Genomic DNA, 23,476 nt, shown 5'->3' with positions numbered 1-23,476 from the left:
AGGCGAGTCAGGTTCAGCACCCCGTCGCCGGCCAGGTTCCGAATGGCTAAAACGCGTTTGCACGTTGAGACTGATTCGCGCTTCTTCCTCCACACTATTATCGACTCACTACTTGGCCCAACAGAGACAGGGTATAGCAAGATACGGATTAGGATGGCTTGCATGTGGCTCTCTGCAGACCGCCAACCCAGCATTCGCAGAATGCTCGTCACCGCGGATGCGGTGCCGCGATGGCTCTGGTTCTAGGCCATGGCCCATCAACCAACAAGACGTGTCGGTCCGTCCAAAGATGCACCCCAATCAAGCGAGGAAAAAGCATACGCAAACCTGCCCTAGACAGCCTATTATCCTGTTACCGACCAAGAGATTGCGCAAACGAGCTTTGCTAAAGAGGGCCAGCTCACCACTACTACCTGAGTACATCACGATCGATTAGGTACATCATTTTCTTGGATCCTCCGTAACACGGAGGCGGCCCGAGCTTTGAATGTATCTCTCCTACTAACAGCCCTCCTTCTTGATGTGGTATGCATCTGATAATGCTGCACGGAACCGGCGGTCCTCCACCTCATGTATTGGCGACGACCATGCTAACAGGCCTGCATCTACTCTATTGGTTCCCCTCGGCGGCAAACAATAATCCTTCTGCATGACGAACGGAGCTGGCTCCTGACCGATTTATACCCTGCCAATGTCTTTCCAGAAACCTTCACTGACGGCATTTGTTGTATGGGTTTCTCCCCTAACGTCAATGACTGATCTACATGGCGATCGGCCAAGCACACCAATTGCTGTTGCAGATGTATGCAGAACAGCGTCCTGTACGTGCGTAACAAATATATTTGAGTTGACTAGCGGGGTTAGATGTACATGCGAGCCTGTGACGGATCCGCACCAAGACCAACGCCGTTTCTATCGAGTAGCACTCGACGAAACCGGCGGCCGTCGGCTCTGCAACCCATGGCCGTCGGGGAACGCAAGCAGAATCCATCGGTATCCACGCAGCATGGTGAGTCGCAGGTCGTGACAGGAATCAAGAATCACTCTTGGCTTTTAGGGTTGACCTAATTAACGAAACGACGGTTGACCCGGCGCCGGTCTCCGGGGGCTGAGATCTCATGAGGCCTGCAGTGTGTGCTTGCATTTCTGTGCCGCCAGTGCACGATTCCGACGACCTGGATAAGTCTGTCATGATTTCCCCATCGCTGGTACTATCCAAAGTGGCTAGTCCCTCGCCATCTGTTTCCACAAACATGACTAGCTGTCTTGCAGTCCCTTCGATTGCCATGTCATCTCGCTACGTAACCCGTCATTTGCCTATGGACAGACAGAAAAGTCGGCATCATCATGCTTGGGGTTTCGTCACGTAAGAAGCGCCAGCACACGCCACTGCCAGTTGGAAAACGGAGCTGTCAAGCAGCAAGGGCTACAAACAACGTGCAAAAGTTAAGCTGACAGCAGTCAAAGAGGGAACACATTGGGGAGGCTCAAGTTAAGGTGAGGTCATTGCCTTAGACTCACGGCGCCTTGAAGACTATTTGGAATCATGGATTCATACTCGGCGGTAGCGAACAAACTCAAGTGTTCCCTCATGTATTTGACGAACGGTCAAGGGGTTCTGGCAGGGTATGTACACAGGTACCGCACATCCGTTGTGACCTAATTCTGACTCGAGAGAGTGCCGTTGGCGACTCCACGAGCTCGGCTCCATGCCTGGAGCGTGAATCAGCCAGGGATGGCAGTAAGAAAGTCAATTCTGGTTAAAGTTTCGGTTTTTCAGATATAGAAAATGGTCGATGTAGAGAAATAAGAACGGAGATGCAAAGGTGTGGTTGGCTGAGATGGAGAAAAACATATGCTACGCCTCTGTTGACTAACAAGTACGGATTCAGATGCGAACCTGACTGACTTAACCGCTTAACCTTGTGGCAGATAATGGCTCGATCATGCCTACAGAATGTCAGCCGAAGTCGCCCGTGAAGAGGTTATCGTTTCAACAACCGCAGGATGCAGCCCTGGGCTGGAATAGGATTGCTTAAACCACGGTAGTCCGAAAAGGAGATCAGCAAGGTTAGCTAGCCAACATCTCCTAAATCCTCGTACTCCATGGGACCACGGCATGGCATCACAATCGATCAGACGGCTCAACAGAGCAACATGGTGCGATGGTGGATCTGGGAGGATGCAACGATTCGGCCAAGCCGAGACACACGCGCTTGAAGACAAATATCTTCGACCTGCACATGCTCAACGATGAAGTGTGACACGGCCGACGAAGAGATCGTTGTTGCAAGAAGAAAATTGCACCAGACCAATGAATAGACGCCAATCATCTATCATCCCTGTGAGATGACACAGAAGCCGTCAGTCCGGCATTGTATAGCAATACCGTACTTATATTAGTGTGAACCACATGATGGCTATGCCGACCAGCAGCAACAAACATTGCGGCATAGTAAAGTTTGGACGAACGGATGGTTGATATTGGGCGACGGCTTACTGGCCGACTTGTACAGCCGGCGAGAGTTTCGGCAGCCAGCAGTGGGGACATGCGCGGTGTAAAGCCCTTCAGGGGCCAGTTAAGGACTCGAGAGTTACGGCATAGCTTGTCCGCAACACTTCGTTTCCGATGGCTAATGAGGCTCCGTTGAGGCTGTAAATTGCTTGTAAAAAGACTTCCGGCATTAGCTACGTAGCGTGAACGTCCTTGTTGTGCATTTGATGGCAGACGTCGGGTACTTTCTCATAATTATGACGAGGGATATCGGCGAATAGTCTGGAGGCCTCTGTCTGCATCCGTACATTCCAAAGATGAAAGAAAGATGACCACGGAAAAGTGTTGACAGGGACAGACAGGGTTGCCCAGTTGATTCGCAGAACCGCGGAAATACCTCGGGACACGAAACAGAGGAATTGGGACCCCGTAGACAGTGCGTCGCATTTCCGCTGCACAAGGCAACATCATGATCATCGCCAGCGATTGTTGCTCAAAGCAAGAGAAAGCATAGGAACATGGACGCGAAGCAGGAAGGACTGCAGAGACATCCCAATCGAGGCAGGATTGTGCAAATTGTGATAGAAGACGAAAGAGATGTGGCCCTGAATATGAAACCCACCGAGCCATAGGTCACGGCAATAATGGGCGATTAACGACGGGCAGTTCGGTCTAGAGACCTGGAATGGGGTCTGACAGAATGTCAGACAAAAAACACCGGTATATCATACTGAGATAGTCCAAGCGGTGGGTGCCAGGTCCCATGTTGAAAGAAAGGAAGAAAAGAATTCGGAAAGCAGGAGTTTTGTGCTGCGCGTGCTGCTCGCCAAGCTTCCGAACGTGGAAATTTGGCCAATCACAGTCAGCCAAATTACAGGCTAGCCTCGGCCATCGGGCAGAGGGTGCGACTTCGATCCAAGGAAGCCGGGGATTCGATGTTGCTACAGCACTTGTAGTTATCTGCACTTGACGACGAAGACGTAGACGCGATAATCACAATGCTTGCTCAGAGACTTGGCCTTCAATCAGCGCGCCGCTGTGCGTATACCCATGTCCTCCTTCAGCTTCATTGACTAACACAACAACAGTGGCGGTCCGCCAGCCTGCGCTCCTCTCATCGCGCGCTCCTCAACTTCTCGCAACCACCGGCTTGACTCAGTTCAGGTACGAACAGTCTTCACTTGTGCCGCTCTAGCTTCCACGAAACTTACATATCTCCCACTTGCAGAGGTGCCGCCTTCCAGACCGTCTCCGACAACGAGGCCTCGCAACAGATCTTGGCCAAGCAGCGCCTGAACCGCCCCGTCTCGCCTCACTTGGGTATCTACAAGCCTCAGATCACCTGGTACGGCTCCGCCCTCAACCGTGTCACTGGTGTCGCCCTGTCCGGTACCTTCTACCTCTTCGGCCTCTCATACCTGATTGCTCCCGCCTTCGGCTGGCACGTCGAGAGCGCCAGCATTGCCGCTGCCTTCGCCGCATGGCCTGCTGCCCTCGCCATCCTGGCTAAGCTCGTCGCCAGCTTCCCCTTCACCTACCACAGTTTCAATGGCCTGCGACACTTGATGTGGGACATGGGCAAGGGTATTACCAACAAGCAGGTCCAGGTCACCGGCTGGTCCGTCGTTGGACTGAGCGTCTTCACCAGCTTGGTTCTGGCCCTTTTGTAGATGTCCCATTCTCTCTCCTGGCATGATGTTGTTTTTGTTCTTTACCCAAGTTCTGTCTTTCTCATGAATATATTTCCTCCTGAGTTGTTCCGACAACAAAAACTTTATTCTTGACTTGAGCTTCTCTCCACTTCGAATATCCCGCTCTCGAGGCTTCAGCTTGCCTTCCTTGCGCGATCATACTCGTTCTCTGTGAACGTGACTATGTGTCAGTGACAGTGTTATTGAAATCGGCATGTGGAATACTAGTTGCATGTGAAGCATAGGGCCTAGTATGTGTATCTGCTTTGACGCAACGACTACGTTTGAGACAAGGGTAATGTTCGCTACTGCTAATCATCTGGAGACTCCCAAGCTAATCTCTCTAGCCTTCAAATGTTGCTTTTCTCATCCGCCTATATGTCCTTCGGCTTCCAATCGCGCTCTCACATCTCTCACCAGAGCTTTGGCCTCTTCTACTTCAACTCCATCTTGACACAGTTCATTCGCCAGTTCTGACGCCCGCTGCCAATCTTGCTTGACAAAACTCCATTTGGCCAACCATAGTCTTGCCTTGCTTGTCGTTTGTGTAATGCCAATGCCTCCCCCAGCGCTGGACAATGGTGCTCCTGGAGGTAGGTCATCCTCATCCGGCCCCTCCTCTTGAGCCAGCGTAAGCTCCATGTATGCCGATGCCTCGTCCATGTTGTTATCTCTTTCAAACAGCAAAGCAATCTGATACAGTATCTCGGGATCCAAAGCACCGCCAACAGCTCCAGCAAGAGGGTCAGCCGAAGACGTGAAACTTACCGCACCGCCGCCATTGTCAAGATAGCTGCCAGCGACCAAAGCGCGCTTGTATGACCTTATCGCATTCTGCAATCTACCGCAATTGGCAAAGGAATTTGCAACAGCCATCCACATTTTAGGATCCCAGGGTTGCAAGGCCACCGCGCGTTGGAAGTAGAACAGAGCATACGAGTGCATGTCCAAGAGTTCATAGCCCTGACCCAGACCGTACCATGCTCTGTAATCCTTTCTGTTTGCATCGACAGCGCGTCTGTAACTTTCGATGGCGGCTTGTGTGTTTTTGAGTTCGATGTATTCGTGGCCCATCAGAGTCCAAGCGGAGAGGAATTGTCGGTCCAAGGTGAGCGCGCGGCGGAAGTACATGACTGCTTTCTCGTGTTCGGAACATTGTGAATAGTAGTTTCCGATGATGCAGCAGGTTTCGGGGCGGAATTTGTCGATTGCTGATGCCACAGATGCGAGGTAGGCTAGTTTCGGCCTTGATGGCATCACGTACAAGATGTTCGAATATGAGTCCATCGAGTCAAGTCGATAGGGGTGTCGCGAGAGAAGGTCAGCGAACAGCCCATCGGCCTCCTCAAATTCTGCAGGATGTCAACAAAATCGTACGAGAAGGTTCAGAATGCAAAGACATACCTTTCGAGTGGTAATGCAGCAGAGCGCGCTGAGTTTGTAAGAAGGCAGAATTGGGGAATATACTGCTGATTTGATTGATCTCGTTATGGACCTTTTCCGTGGATTGAAACAGCTCCTGACTACAGTAGATGTGAAACATGAAGGTCATGATGTTCTGCGGCAGGTGATCAGTTATCTCGTTGAGCTGCAACTACTTGTTAGCAAAACGTATAACTGCATTTCGGTCACGAATACACTGACCTCCTCGGCAGAGCTCAGGAGGTCTGCAAGCTCTTGCCATGCGCCCCAATTCCATGGACAGTGGTTTACGCTTTTCAGAAGCCACGCTTTTGCAAGCACATCGTTCTTGCCTTTCAACAGAACGATGCCATATAGGTATTCCAGGAAGCCTTGTGATTCATTTGTGCTCTGGAGGCCTCCACGAGCACTTAGATGTTCATCGAGAATGTTAGATATTCTGCTTAGCTCCTTGTTCAAGGTCACAGAGCCATCGGTAGGGCCTAAGATCATTTCACTGTCCTCTTCCTTTCGCTTCTCACCAGCCATGTACTTTGCGTATAAGGCGAGGAAGAGTGAACGTTGGCTCAGCTGTGGTATACCAGGTAAGGAATTCGTTGACTTCGGCTTGCTTTTCGTCGTAACGTTTGATGGATCTCGTGTGATAGGCTCCTGGGGCACCAGACTGGGTAGTAAAGTGGCAGCACACCTATCAAACTCTCGACAATCGAAGAAAGATTTGGCCATGAGGAACTTGGGATACTCTCTGCGTTCCAGACGGGCCTCGTGTCCATCTTGTGAAAATTGAAAGTTGGACCAAGGATCGCCTTCACCGGTTGGGGAGTTAGGCTCTGTGTCCGAGGCAATATCCAAGTCGTGGTCTGGTTCTGGGAACGAATTGAGAAGTTCTGCGGCCCTATTGTCACTTGATCAGAAGGGGTACGAATTGGCGATTTCTCGGAGTACGCACCATTTTGCAGAACGATATAAGCAGCGATCGTTACATGCTATTACAGCTTGATGCAACTGAGTGCGTAATTGTAGTGTTTGCTCGGCAGATAATGTAGCCATGTCGGAGATGTCGGATTGATGGTCGGCTTGCCCAGAATTGTTTTGTTGATGTTTATGTTTCACAAACGCAACATCGGAATAGCTCCCACTCGTGACAGCAGTATATTCTATGACCAGCGACGTGCAGACTGGTGTGGTCGATGATGACTAGCTGTGCAGTGATTATGGCGAATTGTTAATTTCGACTGAGTCGCGACAGTCTGTCGAGATTGGTGGGGCTCAAAGGGTCTTGCGGCGCAAGGGGAAAGAGAGCGGGCTGTCAAGGTCGCTCAATTTACTTTGCGCCAACAAATCGGACGACTTTTGATTCTGCACCACACTCTTTAGTATTGTCGCCATTCCACCTCTCGCTCGCTCCTTGTCACTACTGCGCTCTGCAGGTCATCGCCGTATCCTGAATTGCCAATCCATCGTCCCACTGCGACTCGACCTCCACACCCCGTCCCCTATACCCTCTTTGCGCCTCGCTACCACTGCCACCATCATGCCTACCACTCTCAAGCAGTTCGAGTCGGTCTTTCCTCAGCTCATCCAGGACCTCAGCGACCACTGCAAGCAATACAAGCTCCCCCAGCAGGCTCTCAAATGGTTCGAGGAGTCCCTTCAGCACAACACAGTTGGCGGCAAGTGCAACCGCGGCATGTCAGTCGTCGACACATCGTCTCTGCTTCTCAAGCGTGACCTCACCGAGGAGGAGTACTTCCGCTCTGCCACCCTCGGCTGGATGATTGAACTGCTCCAGGCCTTCTTCCTCGTTTCAGACGATATCATGGACTCGTCCAAGACACGCCGCGGTTCTCCTTGCTGGTACCTAATGCCCAATGTCGGCATGATCGCTATCAACGATGCTTTCATGCTCGAGAGCGCCATCTACATCCTTCTCAAGAAGTACTTCCGTCAAGAGAAGAACTACGTCGACCTGATGGAGCTGTTCCACGAAGTATCCTTCCAGACCGAGCTGGGCCAGGCCTGTGACTTGCTCACTGCCCCTGAGGACAACGTTGACCTCGACAACTTCAGTCTGGAGAAGTACACCTTCATTGTCATCTACAAGACCGCATACTACTCCTTCTACCTCCCCGTCGCTCTCGCCCTGCACTTCTGCGGTTTGGCCACCGAGAAGAACCTGAAGCAGGCACACGATATCCTCATCCCCATGGGCGAGTACTTCCAGGTTCAGGACGACTACCTCGACAACTACGCCGACCCCGAGACTCTGGGCAAGATTGGCACCGACATTCAGGACAACAAGTGCAGTTGGCTCGTCAACCAGGCTCTGAAGCGTGCCTCCAAGGACCAACGCGCTGTTCTCGAGCAGCACTACGGAAGAAAGAACAAGGACGACGAGGCCAAGGTCAAGGCTCTCTTCAACGAGCTGCAGCTTGACCAGGTATACCACGCATACGAGGAGGAGAAGGTCGGTGACATTAGAAAACACATTGCAGAGGTGGACGAGAGCGACGGCCTCAAGAAGGAGGTGTTTGAGGAGTTCCTCCGCAAGATTTACAAGAGAAGCAAGTAAACATTTGGTCGACAGTACGGGCAAGCTATGCTGCAAAAGATACCTCTAGAGCCATTATAATATATCCGTTCAATTTCCTCTCCCACCAGGGGAAACATCAAATTAGCCTCAAGTCATGCCTCGCCTCATGTATGCGAGCCTTTGTCGCATTTCTGCAATCATCTCGGGAGATGATCGAGCTGTAACGATGCACAACGCTTTCTGTTTCAGTGGCACCGTCAAAAGAGATGGGCCTTGTGAAGCTCTCTGACTGACTTGGGCACCACTCTAGGAAGATTCGTGCATTTCCACATCTACCTACAGTGACCGGTTCCGGAGTCGGAGACCTCGCTCAGTAAACGTATGGGAAGAGCTTGTAGGGCGTCTGCTTCCTGTAGTTCTGCCATTGTTCACCATACTGGACGCAACATTAGCTCAGCCGCAACATGCAAGATCAGAACAAACTCACCCTCTCCTGACAATATCTGTTGAGCTCTGGTATACCATCGGAAATGAAATTGTACGAAAAGAAGGCGCCAACAATGGCGCCCCAAGTCCAGCCGCCAGCGGCCAAGGCGTATCCGGCGCGCCAGAGGGTGTATCCAGCGTAGTTGATGTGTCTTGCGAAGCGGAACAGACCACCGGTGTAGACCTTCCCCTTGTTCGCGGTATTCTTCTTGAATTGCAGTCTCTGCCATTCCGAGAAGGTCTCGGTGAAGATGCCGACGACGTAGAGTGCCGAGCCGACTATCAACGGAGTCTGCGGGAAGTGTTCGCCGTTGACCGAGGCAGAGGTGAGTGAGCAGGTGAAGAGCAACGAGTTGACCGAGTTGAAGACAGTGTTGAAGACGGAGACCTCAATGGCAGAGAGAGGGGGAAACTCCTCTTGACAGATGCCGACAAGCCAGTAATTCTGCTTGATGGCACTGCCTGCTGCCATGGCAAGCAGGATCAAGCGGTAGGGCGACATGGCGAGTCGATCGATGAGAGTATTTGTGACGACTGGCGGACCTTGAGCCAGAGTCTTTCCTCCCAGCCTGTGAATGGCGGGAGCTGCGATGCCCTTGGCCAGGAAGGCATACTGAAGCACCGGGTCGATGCTACGGAGGCCTATGAAGAGACCAGTGCCCAGAGGGCTACTCTGCTTGCTGCCACGAAGGATCAACTTATTCTTGTGCACGTTCTCGTCCGAACTCATACTGGATGTGTGGTTAGGAGAGGGAGAGTAGTCGACTATCGTCGTCAGGCAACCAAGCCTCAACATCAACAGAGGGGTCCCCCACACAATCACATGCACAAAATCGGACCATGTTTTCCCGTTGAGCCGACGCGCAGTCTTTAACGCGTCTTCCTCAGCATTCAGACAAAGCACTCTGTACCATTAACAAACATCTTTTTTTTCTCGTTGTTCGACTCCATTGTTGTGTATTACTGCTTGGTTATTCGCCACTTATCATATTGGTTACTTGGGCATCACCGGTGCTCCTCGCCGTCTGACATACCCGTCATGCTGTAGCAAATGTCCTTCAAATTTGCTCATCTCTGCGACTATCTGGAGAGATGCGAAGAGATAGTACATCACAACCCTCCTCTGGCTCCGGCTGAACAAAAGTCAAGACATTATCGTCAACATGCTTCCTGGTTTGCCTCTCACCGCCAGGCCATTGATGCCCTGGATCAATTCGGCACTTCCGCATTACTATCAACGTTTCTCCCTTGCAGAAGAAAAGACCGTATCTATAGCTTACAGCCTGCTTCGCTTTTCAAGTTACTCGGCAGATGTCTTGGTTTGAGCGCTTCTGCTAGACAGGAACTTGCCACCTTCAAGACTCCAGGGAATGGCGACCTTGGAGAATGTTTACAGCGCCTTCTGCGGACTCGTGGCCCGCCGCCTCTCCCTACTGTCACTTTGCAAGAGGTAGATGACGCATTACACGCTCTTGCCGCCGCTAACAGGTTCTCTGGACCGTCGGTCCGCCAATCCTTTCGCCCTCCTGCAACGAACGACCCCTCGCTCGCCGATGTTCTTCTTCGCCTTCATGCTGTCGAGGCAAAATGGTTTGTGCGACTCGTTCTCAAGGACTTTTCTCCTGTCACTGTGAACGAGCGCTCGATATTATCATCTGTTCACTTCTTGCTACCCGATCTGCTGTGGATGCAGGACGATTTTGAAAGCGCGTGTACCGCCTTGAGATCGACTTTTGGCGCCTATCCGAGTCGTCCAGACATGCAGTCTTTGCATATTCTTAGACAAACAGCGCTTCCATCACTGAAACCAATTCCTGGTATCAAGGTTAGTCGTCCTGAATACACCAAGGCTCGGTCCATAAAACACTGCCTACAAATGACTTCCGGAGAAAGGTGGTTACTGGAAAGAAAGTACGACGGGGAATATTGCCAGGTTCATGTTGATCTTACCAAAGGAGAGGACTGGCTGAGAATCTACTCGAAAAGTGGTAGAGACTCGACTGAAGATCGGGCAGGTCTACGAGAAACCATCAGAAAATGCCTACGAATTGGCAGCGATAAGTGCAAGTTTGAACGCGCATGTATCCTGGTCGGAGAACTTGTGGTCTTCTCAGATACGGAGAACAGCATCCAGGGGTTTGACAAGATACGCAAACACGTGTCCCGTGCAGGCGTGTTCCTCGGAAACGAGAATGATTCACCACGCCAATCAGGTGAGCATTTGATGATCATTCTGTTCGACCTCCTGTTGTTCGATGACGAGGCCGTCCTGTCGCGGTCTGTTGAGGAACGCAAAGCGAAACTCAGCAGCGTCTATAAAAAGATCCACGGTCGAGCCGCGCCAGCCGAATCATGTGTGATCGATTTCTCTCAACCAAAAGCCGAACACAGGCTTATGAACCAATTCGCTGCGTCAATCGCATGTCGTCATGAAGGTCTTGTCCTCAAGCCATGCGGTGTTCCATATTTCGCCCCTGGCTCAGTAGCTGGTATCAAGCTTAAAAAAGACTACATCACCGGTCTTGGAGACGAAGCTGACTTTGCTGTCGTCGGCGCATCATACAATGCTCAAGAAGCCAAGAAACGACCAGGGCTACATTTGAAATTCACTCACTTCTATCTTGGATGCTTACTGAACAGAGAGGCTATCGACAACGATGGTGTTAGGCCTATTTTCAAGATCGTTGCGACAATGTCATATGACCATTGCATGTCGACAGAGATTTTAGAGAGGGTCAACATCGAGGGCAGCTTGCTGTCAGAGCCTTACAGCAAGTCAGGCTCCTCAACGTTTGACATTGAATCAGACGAGACGCCACGAATGGACTTTTGCTTTCGAGATCCCTTGGTATTCGAAGTTTTAGGAAGCTCGTTCAGCAAATCGCCTGGAGGTTACTTCATGTTACGGCACCCCCGTGTCAAGAAGTTACATCAAGATCGTACATGGAGAAATTGCATTACTCTCGACGATTTGCAACTGGCGGCTGCAAAAGCTTTGGAAACTCCTCAAGAGTCTGAAACACAAGAGAATATCACTTGGATCACGAAATTGGAAAATAGCCACAAGAGAAGGTATGCCAGGCATAGTCTGAACACTACACCTCGATCGAGCACCACTTGTACCACTCCACGATCGAATCGTAGCGATTCCGCTCGTACACCGCATACCGGGAGCGTATCAAGAATTAGGCCGCTTGCTATATTGGAGAGCGGGAAGAACTCGAAAGCGTCACATCTCACTCACATTACTCCTGAAAAGCAGAACGCACCACTGCCTACACCGCCAGATTCGTCTCCTTTGGATGAACACCGTTCGGATGGGTCATCTACCGCAGTGGCCAAGCGTAAATCGGATGACGGCAAATACGACGTCTCCAAGAGACTCTGCATCCAAACAGCATTCACACCTTCAGCGATAGGGCAACCACAAGGAAAGCACGTTGTCGAGCAGAGTGTCAATTTGCTTCAGCGCACGCCACTTGCAGACATCACTCCGACAGCCATACAGAGACTAGTCGAGTCGAATTTGAACAGCCTTGCGACGCGTCAACCGGGCTGGACTGAAGGGCGCTGCAAGTTCGAGGAAACTGCGCCGCCGGCGAAAAGAGACACATGCATCTTCGCTCAATCGGTTGTCTTTATAACAGATCTACAAGACGCAGAGAAGGAGAGAGTCAGACAAAAAGTGCTCGACCATGGAGCGTTGGTAATTCAAGACTTGGTGCATTGGGACCGTGATAGCCACGGATATGCCAACCGCACAGATACGGTGTGTGAAAGTCAGGCGTACAAAGGGATGCGAAAGATGGTGCTCGTGGATCCTCGAGAGAAGCAACAATACCACACTTGTTACGCAGAGGTTGAGAGGCTGGGCTTGCAAAGAGTCGAGATCTTTGACTACCGGATAGTTGACGCCATGTGTAGCGCAGCAGATAGATAGGCAGACAAGGGCTACGCGAACGGATGTCCTGTGCCGGATTCAGAGCATGGGCATTGGATTGGGTACACAGACCAAATAGAACATCTTGACATCAGTTCGAGTTGCACAAAGATCATGCACAGAAGCGAACTGTAGAACAAGACGAGGAGCGTTGAAGGGAATTAAAAGACGTTGTAGATTAGCCGGCAGGAAAACAAACAATCATGACGGTATTGAGGTGCGGAAGAGGAAGGCGCGAGTCAGTGGAGGGGTCGCCCCCTGTTTGATTGGCCGAATGAAACATCAGGGTCGTCGGATGCCCTTAATTCCAGACCGACCATGTTACGTGGGCAGCGGCGGAGAACAGAACGTCGACCATTTCAATGCAAGAGTTGAATGTAGACCTTTGCTCATGAGCAACCCGAGCATGGAACCACAACGGCCATGGAGCAGATCTGGCGTCAGTCCTCATTCGCGCTCCATGTCAGAGCGCAAGGCGAAGCGCTTCAGCCTCACATTCCCTATCCAAACATCCTTGTCGCCGACATCCGCAACACTCTCGCCAGTGCTACCGTATACACCTCTGTTGGCTGAGAAGCCAGCTCCTCCTGCAGGACCAACAGATTCGGCCTTCCTTACCGCTCTTGCCGCCCACGAACGACGCGTGCTGGAGTTAAGAGAGGAGCTGGTCAAGGCCGAGCACGAATTGCACCGTCTCAAGCAGACATGGGCTGCTCACGAGGCCCACAAGAAGCGCCAACACGATCCTCGCAAAGTACACAAGCTTCAGTCCTTCCGCACAACAACAGAAGCACCCGAAGTCATACCAGTCTCCCGACAACAGGATATGGAGCGGCGAAGAGCACTGCTCAATGGCAATAAGACCTCGAATCGTACCGTCTTCTCAGGATCTCGCCATGCTCGTACCTTGTCGTTGCTATCACCAGAGGCCATGCGCCCACCGCCACCTCGCCCACAAGAGATCCCACGTCCCGAACAAGACTCCCGTCCTCCACACCCTTCTCGCGTACCGACCGATGCCGATCTGACTACCGAGGTTGCGCGCACAGCAGACGATGCAATCGATTTGGGCTTACCTCGTGAGGTTCTGCTCAAGACAGGCAAACAAATGGCTTCCGACTTCCGAGACGGCCTATGGACTTTTATCGAGGACTTGAGACAGGCCACTGTTGGTGACGAGGGCGTCAATGGAACTACTTCGCGAACACAATCCCAATCTCCAAACCTCTCGAGGTCTCCTGCACCTCACTCTGGTAGAGGCAGCCTCAAGCCATCTCCAAACCCGCAGCCACTGAAAAGAAGTGCTACGACTGGCAGCAGACGGACTACTTCTCGCTCACCAGCTCCATCTGCTGCTGAGGAAATTGCTTATCTCGATATTGGTAACTCTTTCTGGAAAGAACATGGATTGGAAGAACCCAAGCCTGCCAATCCCCCTATCGTCCGTAAATCTTCAAAGAAGGGAGCGCATCCTCCCGCCAAAGCGAATCGTGCCTCAACCACATCTCTTGACACTTGGGAAAACTGGGAGGCTACTATCCCAGAACCAGAACCGAAACCTTCGCGATCAAATTCATCGGTATCTGAACCACGAACCTCTCCAAGTCCTGATGGCACCAGTCCCAGGACTAGCATGAGGTCGGTCGTACCCGTCCCAGTCACAACATCACACGCTGACCCTTTACTCAGTTCAGTCAGAGACCCTAAGCGAGACTCGCTCCCATGGCCAGCATTAAACAAGCTAGCGCCGAGTAATCTTCGACGCACTGCTTCGCATCTCATGAATGAATGGGAGAAGAGTCTTACGCCTTCTCCTGGTGATGGTGAAAGACAAGGCGATTATTTGGGAAGAGCCATCTCTCCGGCAGGATCCTTCAAGGAGACCAAGAATGATTGAAATTGAGTGTGGATACGATCACATATCATTGGCTACGAGGCAATTTTCACGGCATGTATGTAGCAGGACATTTACAGTAGATTTCAGACGATGCAACTTGCATTCGTCTATGGACATATTCCAATTTTAACCTCTATTTCGATACCAGCATGGCACGATAGCCATGTTGACGGTGATTGCAACACGTTTTCCTTCCTGTGGCTAGCTAGTGCAATCAAGGTCTGGCAAGACGAATGGTGCTTTGAGGTGTTTTCAAGACTGAGTTCAATTGACAAGGACTCATCGCCATAACTTTTCTGCATGATGTTCAGATGGCCTGGATCTGCCATGTAGGTAGCATCTTCGCCATGGTCATCGAACGATGTAGAATCCAGGTCCATCGAGCTTGAGGCGGTGCTGTCGTCGACGATAACAAAGTTTATGAGCATGTCTCCGGGATGACCCTGGCAATACCATCTCGGTGATTACCTAAGCTCCTCCGCAAGCTTCGCCGCAACTTTCAGAAATCTTGGCGCTGATCAAGGTCGTCGCCGTTGGTCGCAAACACCTTGTCAGTGCTTTTGTCCTCTCGTTGCGCGCGCAAAGTCCCGTACACCAACTTTACGAAACCATGGCTTTCCCTGGCATGTCGGCTCCTGGCCTGAGCGGTGACGCCAGCTTGGACGAGCAGAAGTTGAAGGAGCAGCAGATGATCAAATACGTACGCATGCGCATTCTCGCCTGGTACTTGTGAGCAAGAGACTAACAAGAGGGTAGATGCAACAAGCGATGGAGTCGTGCCCTGCTAAGACTGCCATGTCTGGTGTCATGGGTTTCGGTCTTGGTGGTCTGTTTGGTCTTTTCATGTCGAGTGTGAGTATCTCTGCCAATGACAATCATCACTCAAAAAGCACACCAAGGTTGGACATAGGCTGACAGATATCTTGAATTTAGATGCGCTACGATGCACCCATGACGGCTGGAACAGACGCCATTACGAAACTGCCAGTAAAAGACCAACTACGACAAGGATTCAAAGAGATGGGCAAAGCGAGTTGGAGCAGCGCAAAGAACTTCGGCCTCGTCGGCTCCATCTTCGCAGGAACAGAATGTTGTATTGAGGGCGTACGTTGGATCTTCATCACCAAAGTGCATAGGTCTATGCTGACAAAACAACTACACAGTTCCGCGCCAAGAACGATCTCTACAATGGTGTGGCAGCTGGCTGCATCACAGGCGGCGCTCTCGCTGCCAAAGCCGGTCCTCAGGCCGCTGCTCTCGGTTGCGCTGGGTTTGCCGGTTTCAGTGCCGCTATCGATTACTACATGCGCATGCCGAACGACGACACCTCCGCCGATCCGATCGCTTAGATATCCTGGACGTCCGGTCCCTTCTGTAATACTAGGAGCATTTTGGGTTTTGAGAAAAATGGCGTTAAAGGGCATTGTTGGTCTTACCGACCATATGGAGTATTTGTGGCGTACAAAGAGAGAAATCTTGACTCTTGTCCTGTTTTGGTGGAAGATATCTGCCTGTTCTGGTTGTTCCGAGTATGCATATACCACGTTACCTACGGCATACCGCTCTCCAACCACGTCTGCAGTATTGACGCGTTCCAGCTGTATCCGTCCAGCATCGGCTCAGAGTTGAGCCTCCGTCCATCCGATCGCAAGCATCTCGGCACGGCTAAACGAACACGCTTTCTATATTGTCCTATGAGACGATTTGCCCCTGCTTCTTTGCATCGGGGCAGAGCCGGCAGATCAGATCGAATATCCGCAAGGCGTACGCATGCTTCGATGGTTCTAGACATTTAATGTCATGCGGCCGCTTGGATAGAAGAGAAAATGGCCCCTCTTGAATTTAGCCAACTCGAAATTTCACGATTCTGGGTTCTGGGTTAAGGTCACGAAGGGCATTTTGCATACGCAAGCGAGATTCGGCGTATGATGCGTCGATAGTATATGCATCTTGGAGGCTCATGTGTTGTATGCCACTGCCACAGTTGCTTGGTATTGCTTGATAGTATGCGTTGTGTAAAGTCAAGCCTTCCCATCAACCGGTGTCTTGGTATACTAAATGTCTTGGGAGAAACGATCATGTTGAAACACCAACTATCGCAGCCACATATCCTGACAGAAGCCGAGGCCTCTTCAAACCTCAAAACCTCATTTTACAAAAATCCACCAATACATATATCATATTTAACCGCCCCGCTTCTCCGCATAGATTGTACGAGGAGAGATGCGGGTGCGGGAGCGGGTATGGAGAAGAGCAGGGCAAGATGCGCTCTTGCCTGTTCGTCTGCCGCTTGGTGGGGCCCCGAAGGCCAGTGCTCTCCACAGTCCACTCACTCTCCTGCCTTCTACTCGAGAGAAGGCGAAAGCGAAGCTTTTGGCAATCTGCCACTGCCAGCCAAAAGCCTTGTCCTTTTAGCCTGTTCGTACGCACGCAATGGAAGCTCTTGGATAGAGAGTCTGGCATGCAGGAACTCAAGCATACTATGGCAGGTACAGATTATCCGGCCAACTGAGGAGTGTCAAGGGTCTTTGAAAGCAGTATATATATGTAGGTGGATGGATCCTGTGTTAGTCTTCTCATCAAGCCAGCAATCAGCAACTTCCTTCGTTTCAACTACTGCTCTTCACGATGTCTATCCGTTCGCTACTCAGCTTTGGCTTGTTGGCTGCACCTCTGGTGTCTGCCCTGCCTGCTGCTGATTACAAGTCAACTTCTTGCAGCACCAGCACTTCCCACAGTACTTCGCACTCGACTTCTCACTCTACCTCTCATTCTTCTACTCATACTTCTACTCACACTTCCACTTCCACCCATACTTCTGCCCACAGCTCTTCTGCAACTTCTGCAGTTGTCACCACGACCACCAGCTCTGCTTCCAACACTGTGCAGACTACAACTCTTGTAGCTACAGCTACTGGAAAGAAGGGTCTGAATACTTATGCCAAAAAGGCTGGCAAGCTCTACTTTGGCACAGCAGCAGATGTCCCTGGAACCAATGAGACCACCGACAAGTACTACCGTGCCGAGCTCGCCAACAACGCAGATTGGGGATCAGTCACTCCCGCCAACGCCATGAAGTAAGAGAAAACGTCAAGATATCTACTTATTTGGAATCGGATGACTAACCTTCTCCCAGGTGGGTCTTTACCGAGCCTGAACAAGGCGTCTTCAACTACACCGAAGCAGAACTCTTCCTCGCCGCCGCAAACCCCGACGGCAAGAGAAAAGTCCGCTGCCACAACCTGAACTGGTACAACCAACTCCCCAACTGGGTCACTTCAGGCACCTGGACAAACGAGACTTTAACCGCTGTGCTGATCAACCACGTCACCCACCTCGTCGAGTACTTCGGCGACCGCTGCTACGCCTGGGATGTCGTAAACGAAGCCCTCAGCGACAGCGGCACGGGCAACCTCGCCGACAACAGCACCTGGAGATCGGACATCTGGTACAACACCATCGGCCCCAACTACGTCGCCGTCGCCTTCAAAGCCGCCGAAGCCGCCGTCAAAGCCAACAAACTGAAGGTCAAGCTTTACTACAATGATTACAACATCGAAAGCGCTGGCAACAAGGCCACTGCCGCTCAAGCTCTAGTCAAGAGCCTCAAGGATGCTGGAATCCAAATTGATGGCGCTGGTCTGCAGTCTCACTTTATCGTCGGAAGTACTCCTTCCAGAGCTGCTCAAACTGCAAACATGAATGCATTCGCTGCTCTGGGTGTCGATGTCGCCATCACAGAATTAGATATCCGCACTACCGTTCCTGCAACCGCTGCCGCTCAACAACAACAAGTTGTCGACTACGCCAGCTCTGTAGGCGCTTGCGCAGACGTTAATGCTTGTGTAGGCGTCACAGCCTGGGACTTTGACGATGCTTACAGTTGGATCCCATCCACTTTCCCTGGCCAAGGCTATGGAGATCTTTTCTTCCAGCCTGGTGGTTATGGTACTCCTCTGGTCCGCAAGGCTGCTTATGATGGTTGTATCCAGGTAAGTCTTTGACATGATTCCTTTGACTTTTGAGTTTAGGTGCTAATATATCCACAATAGGGTCTCACCAGCTAGATGTCTTTGTTGGTGATATGACAAGCTGCCAAAAGCCCAGCAAAATCAAATCCATGGTTCGCATTGATTTCTGGAAGAATCGCAAAAACAGATGGATATGTACGCGTGTAGTTTACCAGTTCCGAAGCAACTTCCTTCACATCCATCAATTGCTCCTTCCCCAATGTGTCTTCTTCGCTCATTTCTGATGAATAGGTATCTGTAGGAAACCATGCTGTAGAGACGCATGATGTGGTTCGATATTGGCAGTCGCCCGCGATAGTGCGCCAAACTGACAAGCTTCTCGCTATAGATTCCTCTAAGGTGGCGAAAGTCATACCTAAAAGGCTTTACCGCACCAAAGGCAAAAGGCACGATTGAATGTTTTAGGAAAAATGACAAGCAAGGAAGAAATCCGGAAGGAACGACGGCAACAAACTGGAAACAGCGGTCGAGTTTTGAGACCTGGAAAGGACGATCAAGCGGAGAAACGAAAAGTAGCGAACCGGAGCAAGAAGAAAGAGCATAGCATGGCCAGAGCGGAGAGAGTCACAAGGGACGATTGGAAAAAAAAAAGAGAAATAGAAGGTAAGGAGCAGCCAGATTGAGGGAAATCACCAGTGTGTAACCAGGAAGAGAGTATCAAGGGGAGGGTGTATAGGAAGAAGTATAGAAAAGAGAGTATAGGGAGAAGATTTAGAGAGAAGTACGTAGAGAGAAATGCGTAGAGGCGGTAGAAGGACATACTTAGAGTTATACAGAGAGAGAGGGGTAAAGCGAAGCCTCTACATCCTAGACGCATAGTTACAATGATTCAACGAGGCTCGACGATGTCCTAGACAAGTAGGCAGAATGACACAGCTGTGCTCTAGCGAAAGTCATTATAAGATTTGACGGCCATGTGTTCTCTTAAAGTACTTCATCTCTCTCTTGTCACATGCGATGGACCGGATGTTTTGCTTTCAGGAACTGTATATTCTTCGGTTGTTACCTGCAGTCGAACAAAACAAACAGTATGCTCGCCGAAAGTCAGAATAACCTATGCGCTGTTACGCCGTCGCTGTGATTTGAGTAAAAAGGAACAAATGAACACAACAAAGTCCCCCATAACAATATGAAGAAGCAAAGCTCAAATCCGAGAAGATGGATGTTGGCCGAAAATAGCCAAGAATTTGGCTAGAAGGTAGAAATATACCTCCGATGTATATGCTTTCTGTTGGCCAATGGTATGGCCACGGAAATCAAACCAGGTGACCACAAAATTTGTGGTCGATAATCAGATTTGTGTCGATAACTTTTTTATGCCGTATAACGCCGAAAATGCTTGCTTGTTGCAAAGCAGAAGACCCCCCTCCCAGAAAACACCTTTTCAATGCACTTTTGATAGTCCTTGCGTCCTTGATTGGACGGGACAAGAGGATCTCGTATTCGCGTGTTCGTTCAATTGCGGAGTCACAATTATCCGAGGGAAGCGAGTTGAAGGAATGCGGAGAGAAAGGAAGGAAGCGGTCAACAGCTTCCTACGAAGAAGTTGTGGGCATCGGCTTCTGGGTGGTTGAATGGCGTTCGCATACCAGGTGTCCACGAGGGCGTGATATTAGTGGTGCTGGAGACACTGCTTTCGTCTCTATCCTCATCAGGGTCTTCATTGCTCTCGGCGTATTCGGGGAATTCTTTGTCGTCGTCCATCCAAGTCAATCCATTGGCAGCTTCTTCGTCCGGGAAAACTTCGCGAGCGTATTCTTCCAGTGAACGGTAGCCTTCCCAAAGACTTCTGGCTTCTTGAGGATATTCGAGGGGACCGAAGTAGGGGGCTCTTTTCTCGCCGAGAGTTTCCTGAAGCGATTCCAAGTGTTCCCGGTAGCCGCTAGGAATGGAGACTTCGATGTCTATCGGTCCGTGGATGTACTTGACGGGTCTACCTACGCCGCGCGAAAACTTGACACAAGCCTGAATTGGACTAAGGCGTTCAAAAGCAAGTGTGACCCTATTGAGGAGCATTAGCATAGTCGCGCGATACTCGCAAGGTTATAATTTGCCCTACCTTTGGCCTTTCCAGGCATTTGGACCCATCTTGAATATTTGCAAGAGGGCTGGGCCGACATCATGCTCGGCGTCTAGCCAAGGCAATGGGTCGTGAGGGTGGAAAGGAGCCTGCCAGACGAAGCTGCCGTCTTCTTGGAGTTCCATGCGGAAGAGCGGGTAGGGTAGTGATGTGAAGTTGTTGTTGTAGATTCCAGTGTAGGTAAAGGTAGCCGGGATTCCAAGCTGGCGAACATAGTTTTCTATCGTAAATTTCTGCGACCACAAGGGGAGCGGTCTCCAGTCCGGGTTGTAGACAGAATGATCTGGCATGGATGAGTAGATGTAATGAGTTACACCCGCCCTTTTGGCGGCGTCCGCGCAAGCTTTGCCGATAGCGACCTCATCACCCCAATGAGTAGTGTTGATGAAGGCGAGTTTAGCACCTTCGAAAAGGTGATTTAAGAAGGGGATCAAATCGGCCTTTGGTTGGCACAAATCTCCTTCAACGATTTCGACATTGGGTAGAGCGGCAAGTTCCTCGGCGACCAAACCATCGCAAGTTCGGACCTGGGCTCTAACGCGCCAGCCCACAGCAGAGGCGACACGGACAAAGGAGGCCGTCTGACGGCCAGTCGAGTTGATTGTAACTACGGTCTTCGTAGGCATCATCAATGGCATTATACCAGGAGTGTCGGGCAAGCCACCACACGTGATATGGCGACCGTGCCCAGATTTAGAGGAACCGTTTTTTTCTTTTGAAGAAAAGAGAGGGGCGAAAAGAGGACTCTTCGAGCAAGTAGCAGCTGGAGGAAAAGTTTGCAAAAGTTCCAAGGGTCCGGTGAGTGGTTTGGCGACACTGGTGCTGCGAGTGCTGTGTGTGCGAGGGAAATAAATTTAGACGATCAACCAAACAGACCAAAGAAGCTTCTGCAAACTGACGCGAGACAGGACGCAGAAGGGGGAACGCTCGGATGATTCGCCGGCTTCGTTCACCGCAGGGAGCAAGGTTTCGATCTGAGCGCAGGGCGAGGAGACGTAATTTTGTACTTTGGGCGGCAGCTCCCCAAAACAAGGGCTCTCTAGTGCAAGGTACGAATTTGTGGGAAAACGTGCGGGGCAGCGACCAGTGGACAGTTGAGAGGCGAGGCAAGGAGACGGAAGGAAGGATGAAACAAGCTGGCAACACGTTGCTGCTGATGCTGACAACCGGCTCTTGTCGTCAGTGGTAGATGTGCTTTTCGATGGTAGCTGGGAAGTCGTGACTATGTGGCTTCGCGAAATGGACGAAGCCGTGCATTTTGGGTACAACATCACTCGCCCGGTGAGATTCGACCTCGTGGTGATTTCCTGCACCGTCTGTCGAGCACATTTTCATCCTTTTCGGACTAGGCTTTTGCAGAGTTACATAATCGTCCCTGATGGCACTTTTTGGTAGGCCCGGGATCGGAACGATCGATAGCGCTACGAAACAGTACCTGGCTCTCTTGTCAGTCAAACATTCCAATGAAATTGCATGCTGTCATGGTCAGTGGCCTGCCGCGTAGCTTTGCTATAGCCAAGAAACACCGCGTGACCAGTGCGATTTGCTTACACCTTCCTTATTCGTGGTGAGTTTACTCAAGCCAAGACAACAGAGGTGCAGCATCTCCGTTCATCTCCTCTCCAAGCCACTGGAAGCCACAGTTCCTGCTGTGAGTCGTCCGCCAAAAGATCGAGCGGCATCACCGACCTGTGAACCACGAGAGTGTCGACATCGGCCGTTGATCGATCGTCCCGGACCATTTCCCTCGTGCGTTCAGAGCCGAAACCTACCGCTTGCCGGCAGTCTCAACTTCACATCGGCGTGCGGCTCCGGAGCGGCATCGCACTCTTGAAGAGCAGTCGGCGTGAACCCACCGGGGTGGCTCCTCCGAGGCTCCTTCGTGTGGCCTCATTCCCGTGAAGCATCACGAGATCATGTTATACCTTTCCAAGGATCAAGTGATGAGCTCAACCACATATAACTAGTCACACACGTCCCACCCGATTCGATGACGCGAGCACAGAGAATAAAGACATCATGGAGACACAAAATCCTGATGTACCTGTCAAACATCCAGTTGTACTCCCGGACTTGCACGTGGCATCTTCTAGGCGAAGACGACCTCACAAGAGGGTTACATTCAGGCACGATTACTTGCAAGTTACCTCGACTCGGTGAACGAGAGCAGAATTACCAAAGGTCACTCGTCTTCACGTTTTTACCTATCGGAATCGTTCCCGATGCCACAACACTGGGATTGCAATTACGGCAGAATACGCCGATACTGACCCGCCAGTTCAATCTCCCAGACCACCAACCTCGCCACGTGCTTTCAACATAAATCGCGCTCGAATTTCGCCCATTTACGAATCGAAGAATTGCAAAAGCACACAGATCTTTGCCAGGGTCCAAGATGCCCGGAGTAGCGTCTCTCTTGGATCAAGAAGAAGAACACGTATTGACGGACCGCATGGCTACCAAGTATGAACTGTCGTGGCTCCAAGACTTGTGTCCTTTCATGCGACTGAAAGTCGTTGTTTGTCTGGTCTTCTCTGTATTGGAGTTCGGGGGATTTCTCGGTGGACAAATTCAACCAAACGGATGTTGATCTCTGATCGTACATGGTCTTCGAGCTTCAGAAACACCCCAGCCTCGTCGGCCGCAACAAGACACCAGTATCGACCAGGATCGAGACAGTTCATTCCCAGGTCCGAAATGTTGGGTGCCTTTTGCGGTATCTGTCAGTGACAGATGCGTACATGCATACCTGTCGCTCACCATACAAGACCAATCTGAAGGCATACTGCTAGTAGAGGCTGAGAAAGGAACAAGATCTTCATCCACTGCGCTACGTCGAACGCCTGTCTGGTCGACCGAACGACTCGACAAGAACACAAGACCCCACGTGCACCCTCTCCGT

General features: G+C 51.0%; 10 protein-coding genes across 10 annotated transcripts; 7 read left to right on the top strand and 3 right to left on the bottom strand.

Moving 5' to 3' along the window:
• Window positions 1–1,123: 1,123 nt before the first annotated feature.
• On the top strand, window positions 1,124–1,461 carry M438DRAFT_178278 (uncharacterized protein). The gene has a single exon (XM_029899174.1). It carries the CDS (start codon window positions 1,191–1,193, stop codon window positions 1,368–1,370), a length of 180 nt encoding a protein of 59 aa, XP_029762742.1. The 5' UTR covers window positions 1,124–1,190; the 3' UTR covers window positions 1,371–1,461.
• Window positions 1,462–3,492: 2,031 nt separating this feature from the next.
• Window positions 3,493–4,261, top strand: M438DRAFT_363726 (mitochondrial succinate dehydrogenase subunit C; the record flags this gene model as incomplete). The annotated part of the gene is made up of 3 exons (XM_029907666.1): window positions 3,493–3,532; window positions 3,583–3,658; window positions 3,723–4,261. The coding sequence occupies 3 exons, from the start codon at window positions 3,493–3,495 to the stop codon at window positions 4,162–4,164; spliced, it is 558 nt and encodes a 185-aa protein (XP_029762741.1). The 3' UTR covers window positions 4,165–4,261.
• Window positions 4,262–4,400: 139 nt separating this feature from the next.
• On the bottom strand, window positions 4,401–6,872 carry M438DRAFT_343986 (TPR-like protein). The gene is made up of 4 exons (XM_029905112.1): window positions 6,557–6,872; window positions 5,830–6,502; window positions 5,590–5,773; window positions 4,401–5,537 (listed from the first exon to the last, which is right to left on the bottom strand). Exons 1-4 carry the CDS (start codon window positions 6,655–6,657, stop codon window positions 4,552–4,554), a joined length of 1,944 nt encoding a protein of 647 aa, XP_029762740.1. The 5' UTR covers window positions 6,658–6,872; the 3' UTR covers window positions 4,401–4,551.
• A 269-nt stretch (window positions 6,873–7,141) lies between these two features.
• M438DRAFT_269366 (ERG20 farnesyl diphosphate synthase) lies at window positions 7,142–8,179 on the top strand (the record flags this gene model as incomplete). Its single annotated transcript, XM_029900322.1, has 1 exon — window positions 7,142–8,179. The coding sequence occupies one exon, from the start codon at window positions 7,142–7,144 to the stop codon at window positions 8,177–8,179; it is 1,038 nt and encodes a 345-aa protein (XP_029762739.1).
• Window positions 8,180–8,510: 331 nt separating this feature from the next.
• Window positions 8,511–9,356, bottom strand: M438DRAFT_353671 (uncharacterized protein; the record flags this gene model as incomplete). The annotated part of the gene is made up of 2 exons (XM_029906893.1): window positions 8,511–8,576; window positions 8,628–9,356. 2 exons carry the CDS (start codon window positions 9,354–9,356, stop codon window positions 8,511–8,513), a joined length of 795 nt encoding a protein of 264 aa, XP_029762738.1.
• Window positions 9,357–9,677: 321 nt separating this feature from the next.
• Window positions 9,678–11,666, top strand: M438DRAFT_259768 (DNA ligase/mRNA capping enzyme; the record flags this gene model as incomplete). The annotated part of the gene is made up of 1 exon (XM_029899756.1): window positions 9,678–11,666. A coding segment is annotated over one exon (1,989 nt), but the record flags the coding sequence as incomplete, so codon positions are not given.
• Window positions 11,667–12,972: 1,306 nt separating this feature from the next.
• Window positions 12,973–14,463, top strand: M438DRAFT_373105 (uncharacterized protein; the record flags this gene model as incomplete). Its single annotated transcript, XM_029908396.1, has 2 exons — window positions 12,973–14,204; window positions 14,256–14,463. The coding sequence occupies 2 exons, from the start codon at window positions 12,973–12,975 to the stop codon at window positions 14,461–14,463; spliced, it is 1,440 nt and encodes a 479-aa protein (XP_029762736.1).
• Window positions 14,464–15,073: 610 nt separating this feature from the next.
• Window positions 15,074–15,812, top strand: M438DRAFT_333444 (putative mitochondrial import inner membrane translocase subunit; the record flags this gene model as incomplete). Its single annotated transcript, XM_029903604.1, has 4 exons — window positions 15,074–15,163; window positions 15,220–15,315; window positions 15,397–15,567; window positions 15,627–15,812. The coding sequence occupies 4 exons, from the start codon at window positions 15,074–15,076 to the stop codon at window positions 15,810–15,812; spliced, it is 543 nt and encodes a 180-aa protein (XP_029762735.1).
• Window positions 15,813–17,091: 1,279 nt separating this feature from the next.
• Window positions 17,092–18,530, top strand: M438DRAFT_395757 (glycoside hydrolase; the record flags this gene model as incomplete). Its single annotated transcript, XM_029909234.1, has 4 exons — window positions 17,092–17,200; window positions 17,369–17,540; window positions 17,600–18,455; window positions 18,516–18,530. The coding sequence occupies 4 exons, from the start codon at window positions 17,092–17,094 to the stop codon at window positions 18,528–18,530; spliced, it is 1,152 nt and encodes a 383-aa protein (XP_029762734.1).
• Window positions 18,531–20,018: 1,488 nt separating this feature from the next.
• Window positions 20,019–21,212, bottom strand: M438DRAFT_333442 (NmrA-domain-containing protein; the record flags this gene model as incomplete). Its single annotated transcript, XM_029903603.1, has 2 exons — window positions 20,019–20,496; window positions 20,554–21,212. The coding sequence occupies 2 exons, from the start codon at window positions 21,210–21,212 to the stop codon at window positions 20,019–20,021; spliced, it is 1,137 nt and encodes a 378-aa protein (XP_029762733.1).
• Window positions 21,213–23,476: the final 2,264 nt, after the last annotated feature.

The sequence above is a fragment of the Aureobasidium pullulans genome, assembly GCF_000721785.1.
Source record: "Aureobasidium pullulans EXF-150 unplaced genomic scaffold scaffold_5, whole genome shotgun sequence".
Classification (NCBI taxonomy): domain Eukaryota; kingdom Fungi; phylum Ascomycota; class Dothideomycetes; order Dothideales; family Saccotheciaceae; genus Aureobasidium; species Aureobasidium pullulans.
Note: the sequence above shows the minus strand (reverse complement) of the source record. Positions and strands in the feature narration are given on the sequence as shown.

Bases quoted from the DNA above. Each gene is read 5' to 3' on its own strand.
- M438DRAFT_178278 (XM_029899174.1), top strand. From the start codon at position 1,191: ATGATTTCCCCATCGCTGGTACTATCCAAAGTGGCTAGTCCCTCGCCA.
- M438DRAFT_343986 (XM_029905112.1), bottom strand. From the start codon at position 6,657: ATGGCTACATTATCTGCCGAGCAAACACTACAATTACGCACTCAGTTG. The intron at 6,503-6,556 runs GTGCGTACTCCG...AAGTGACAATAG, and splicing joins TTATATCGTTCTGCAAAATG to GGCCGCAGAACTTCTCAATT. The intron at 5,538-5,589 runs GTATGTCTTTGC...GACATCCTGCAG, and splicing joins GCTGCATTACCACTCGAAAG to AATTTGAGGAGGCCGATGGG.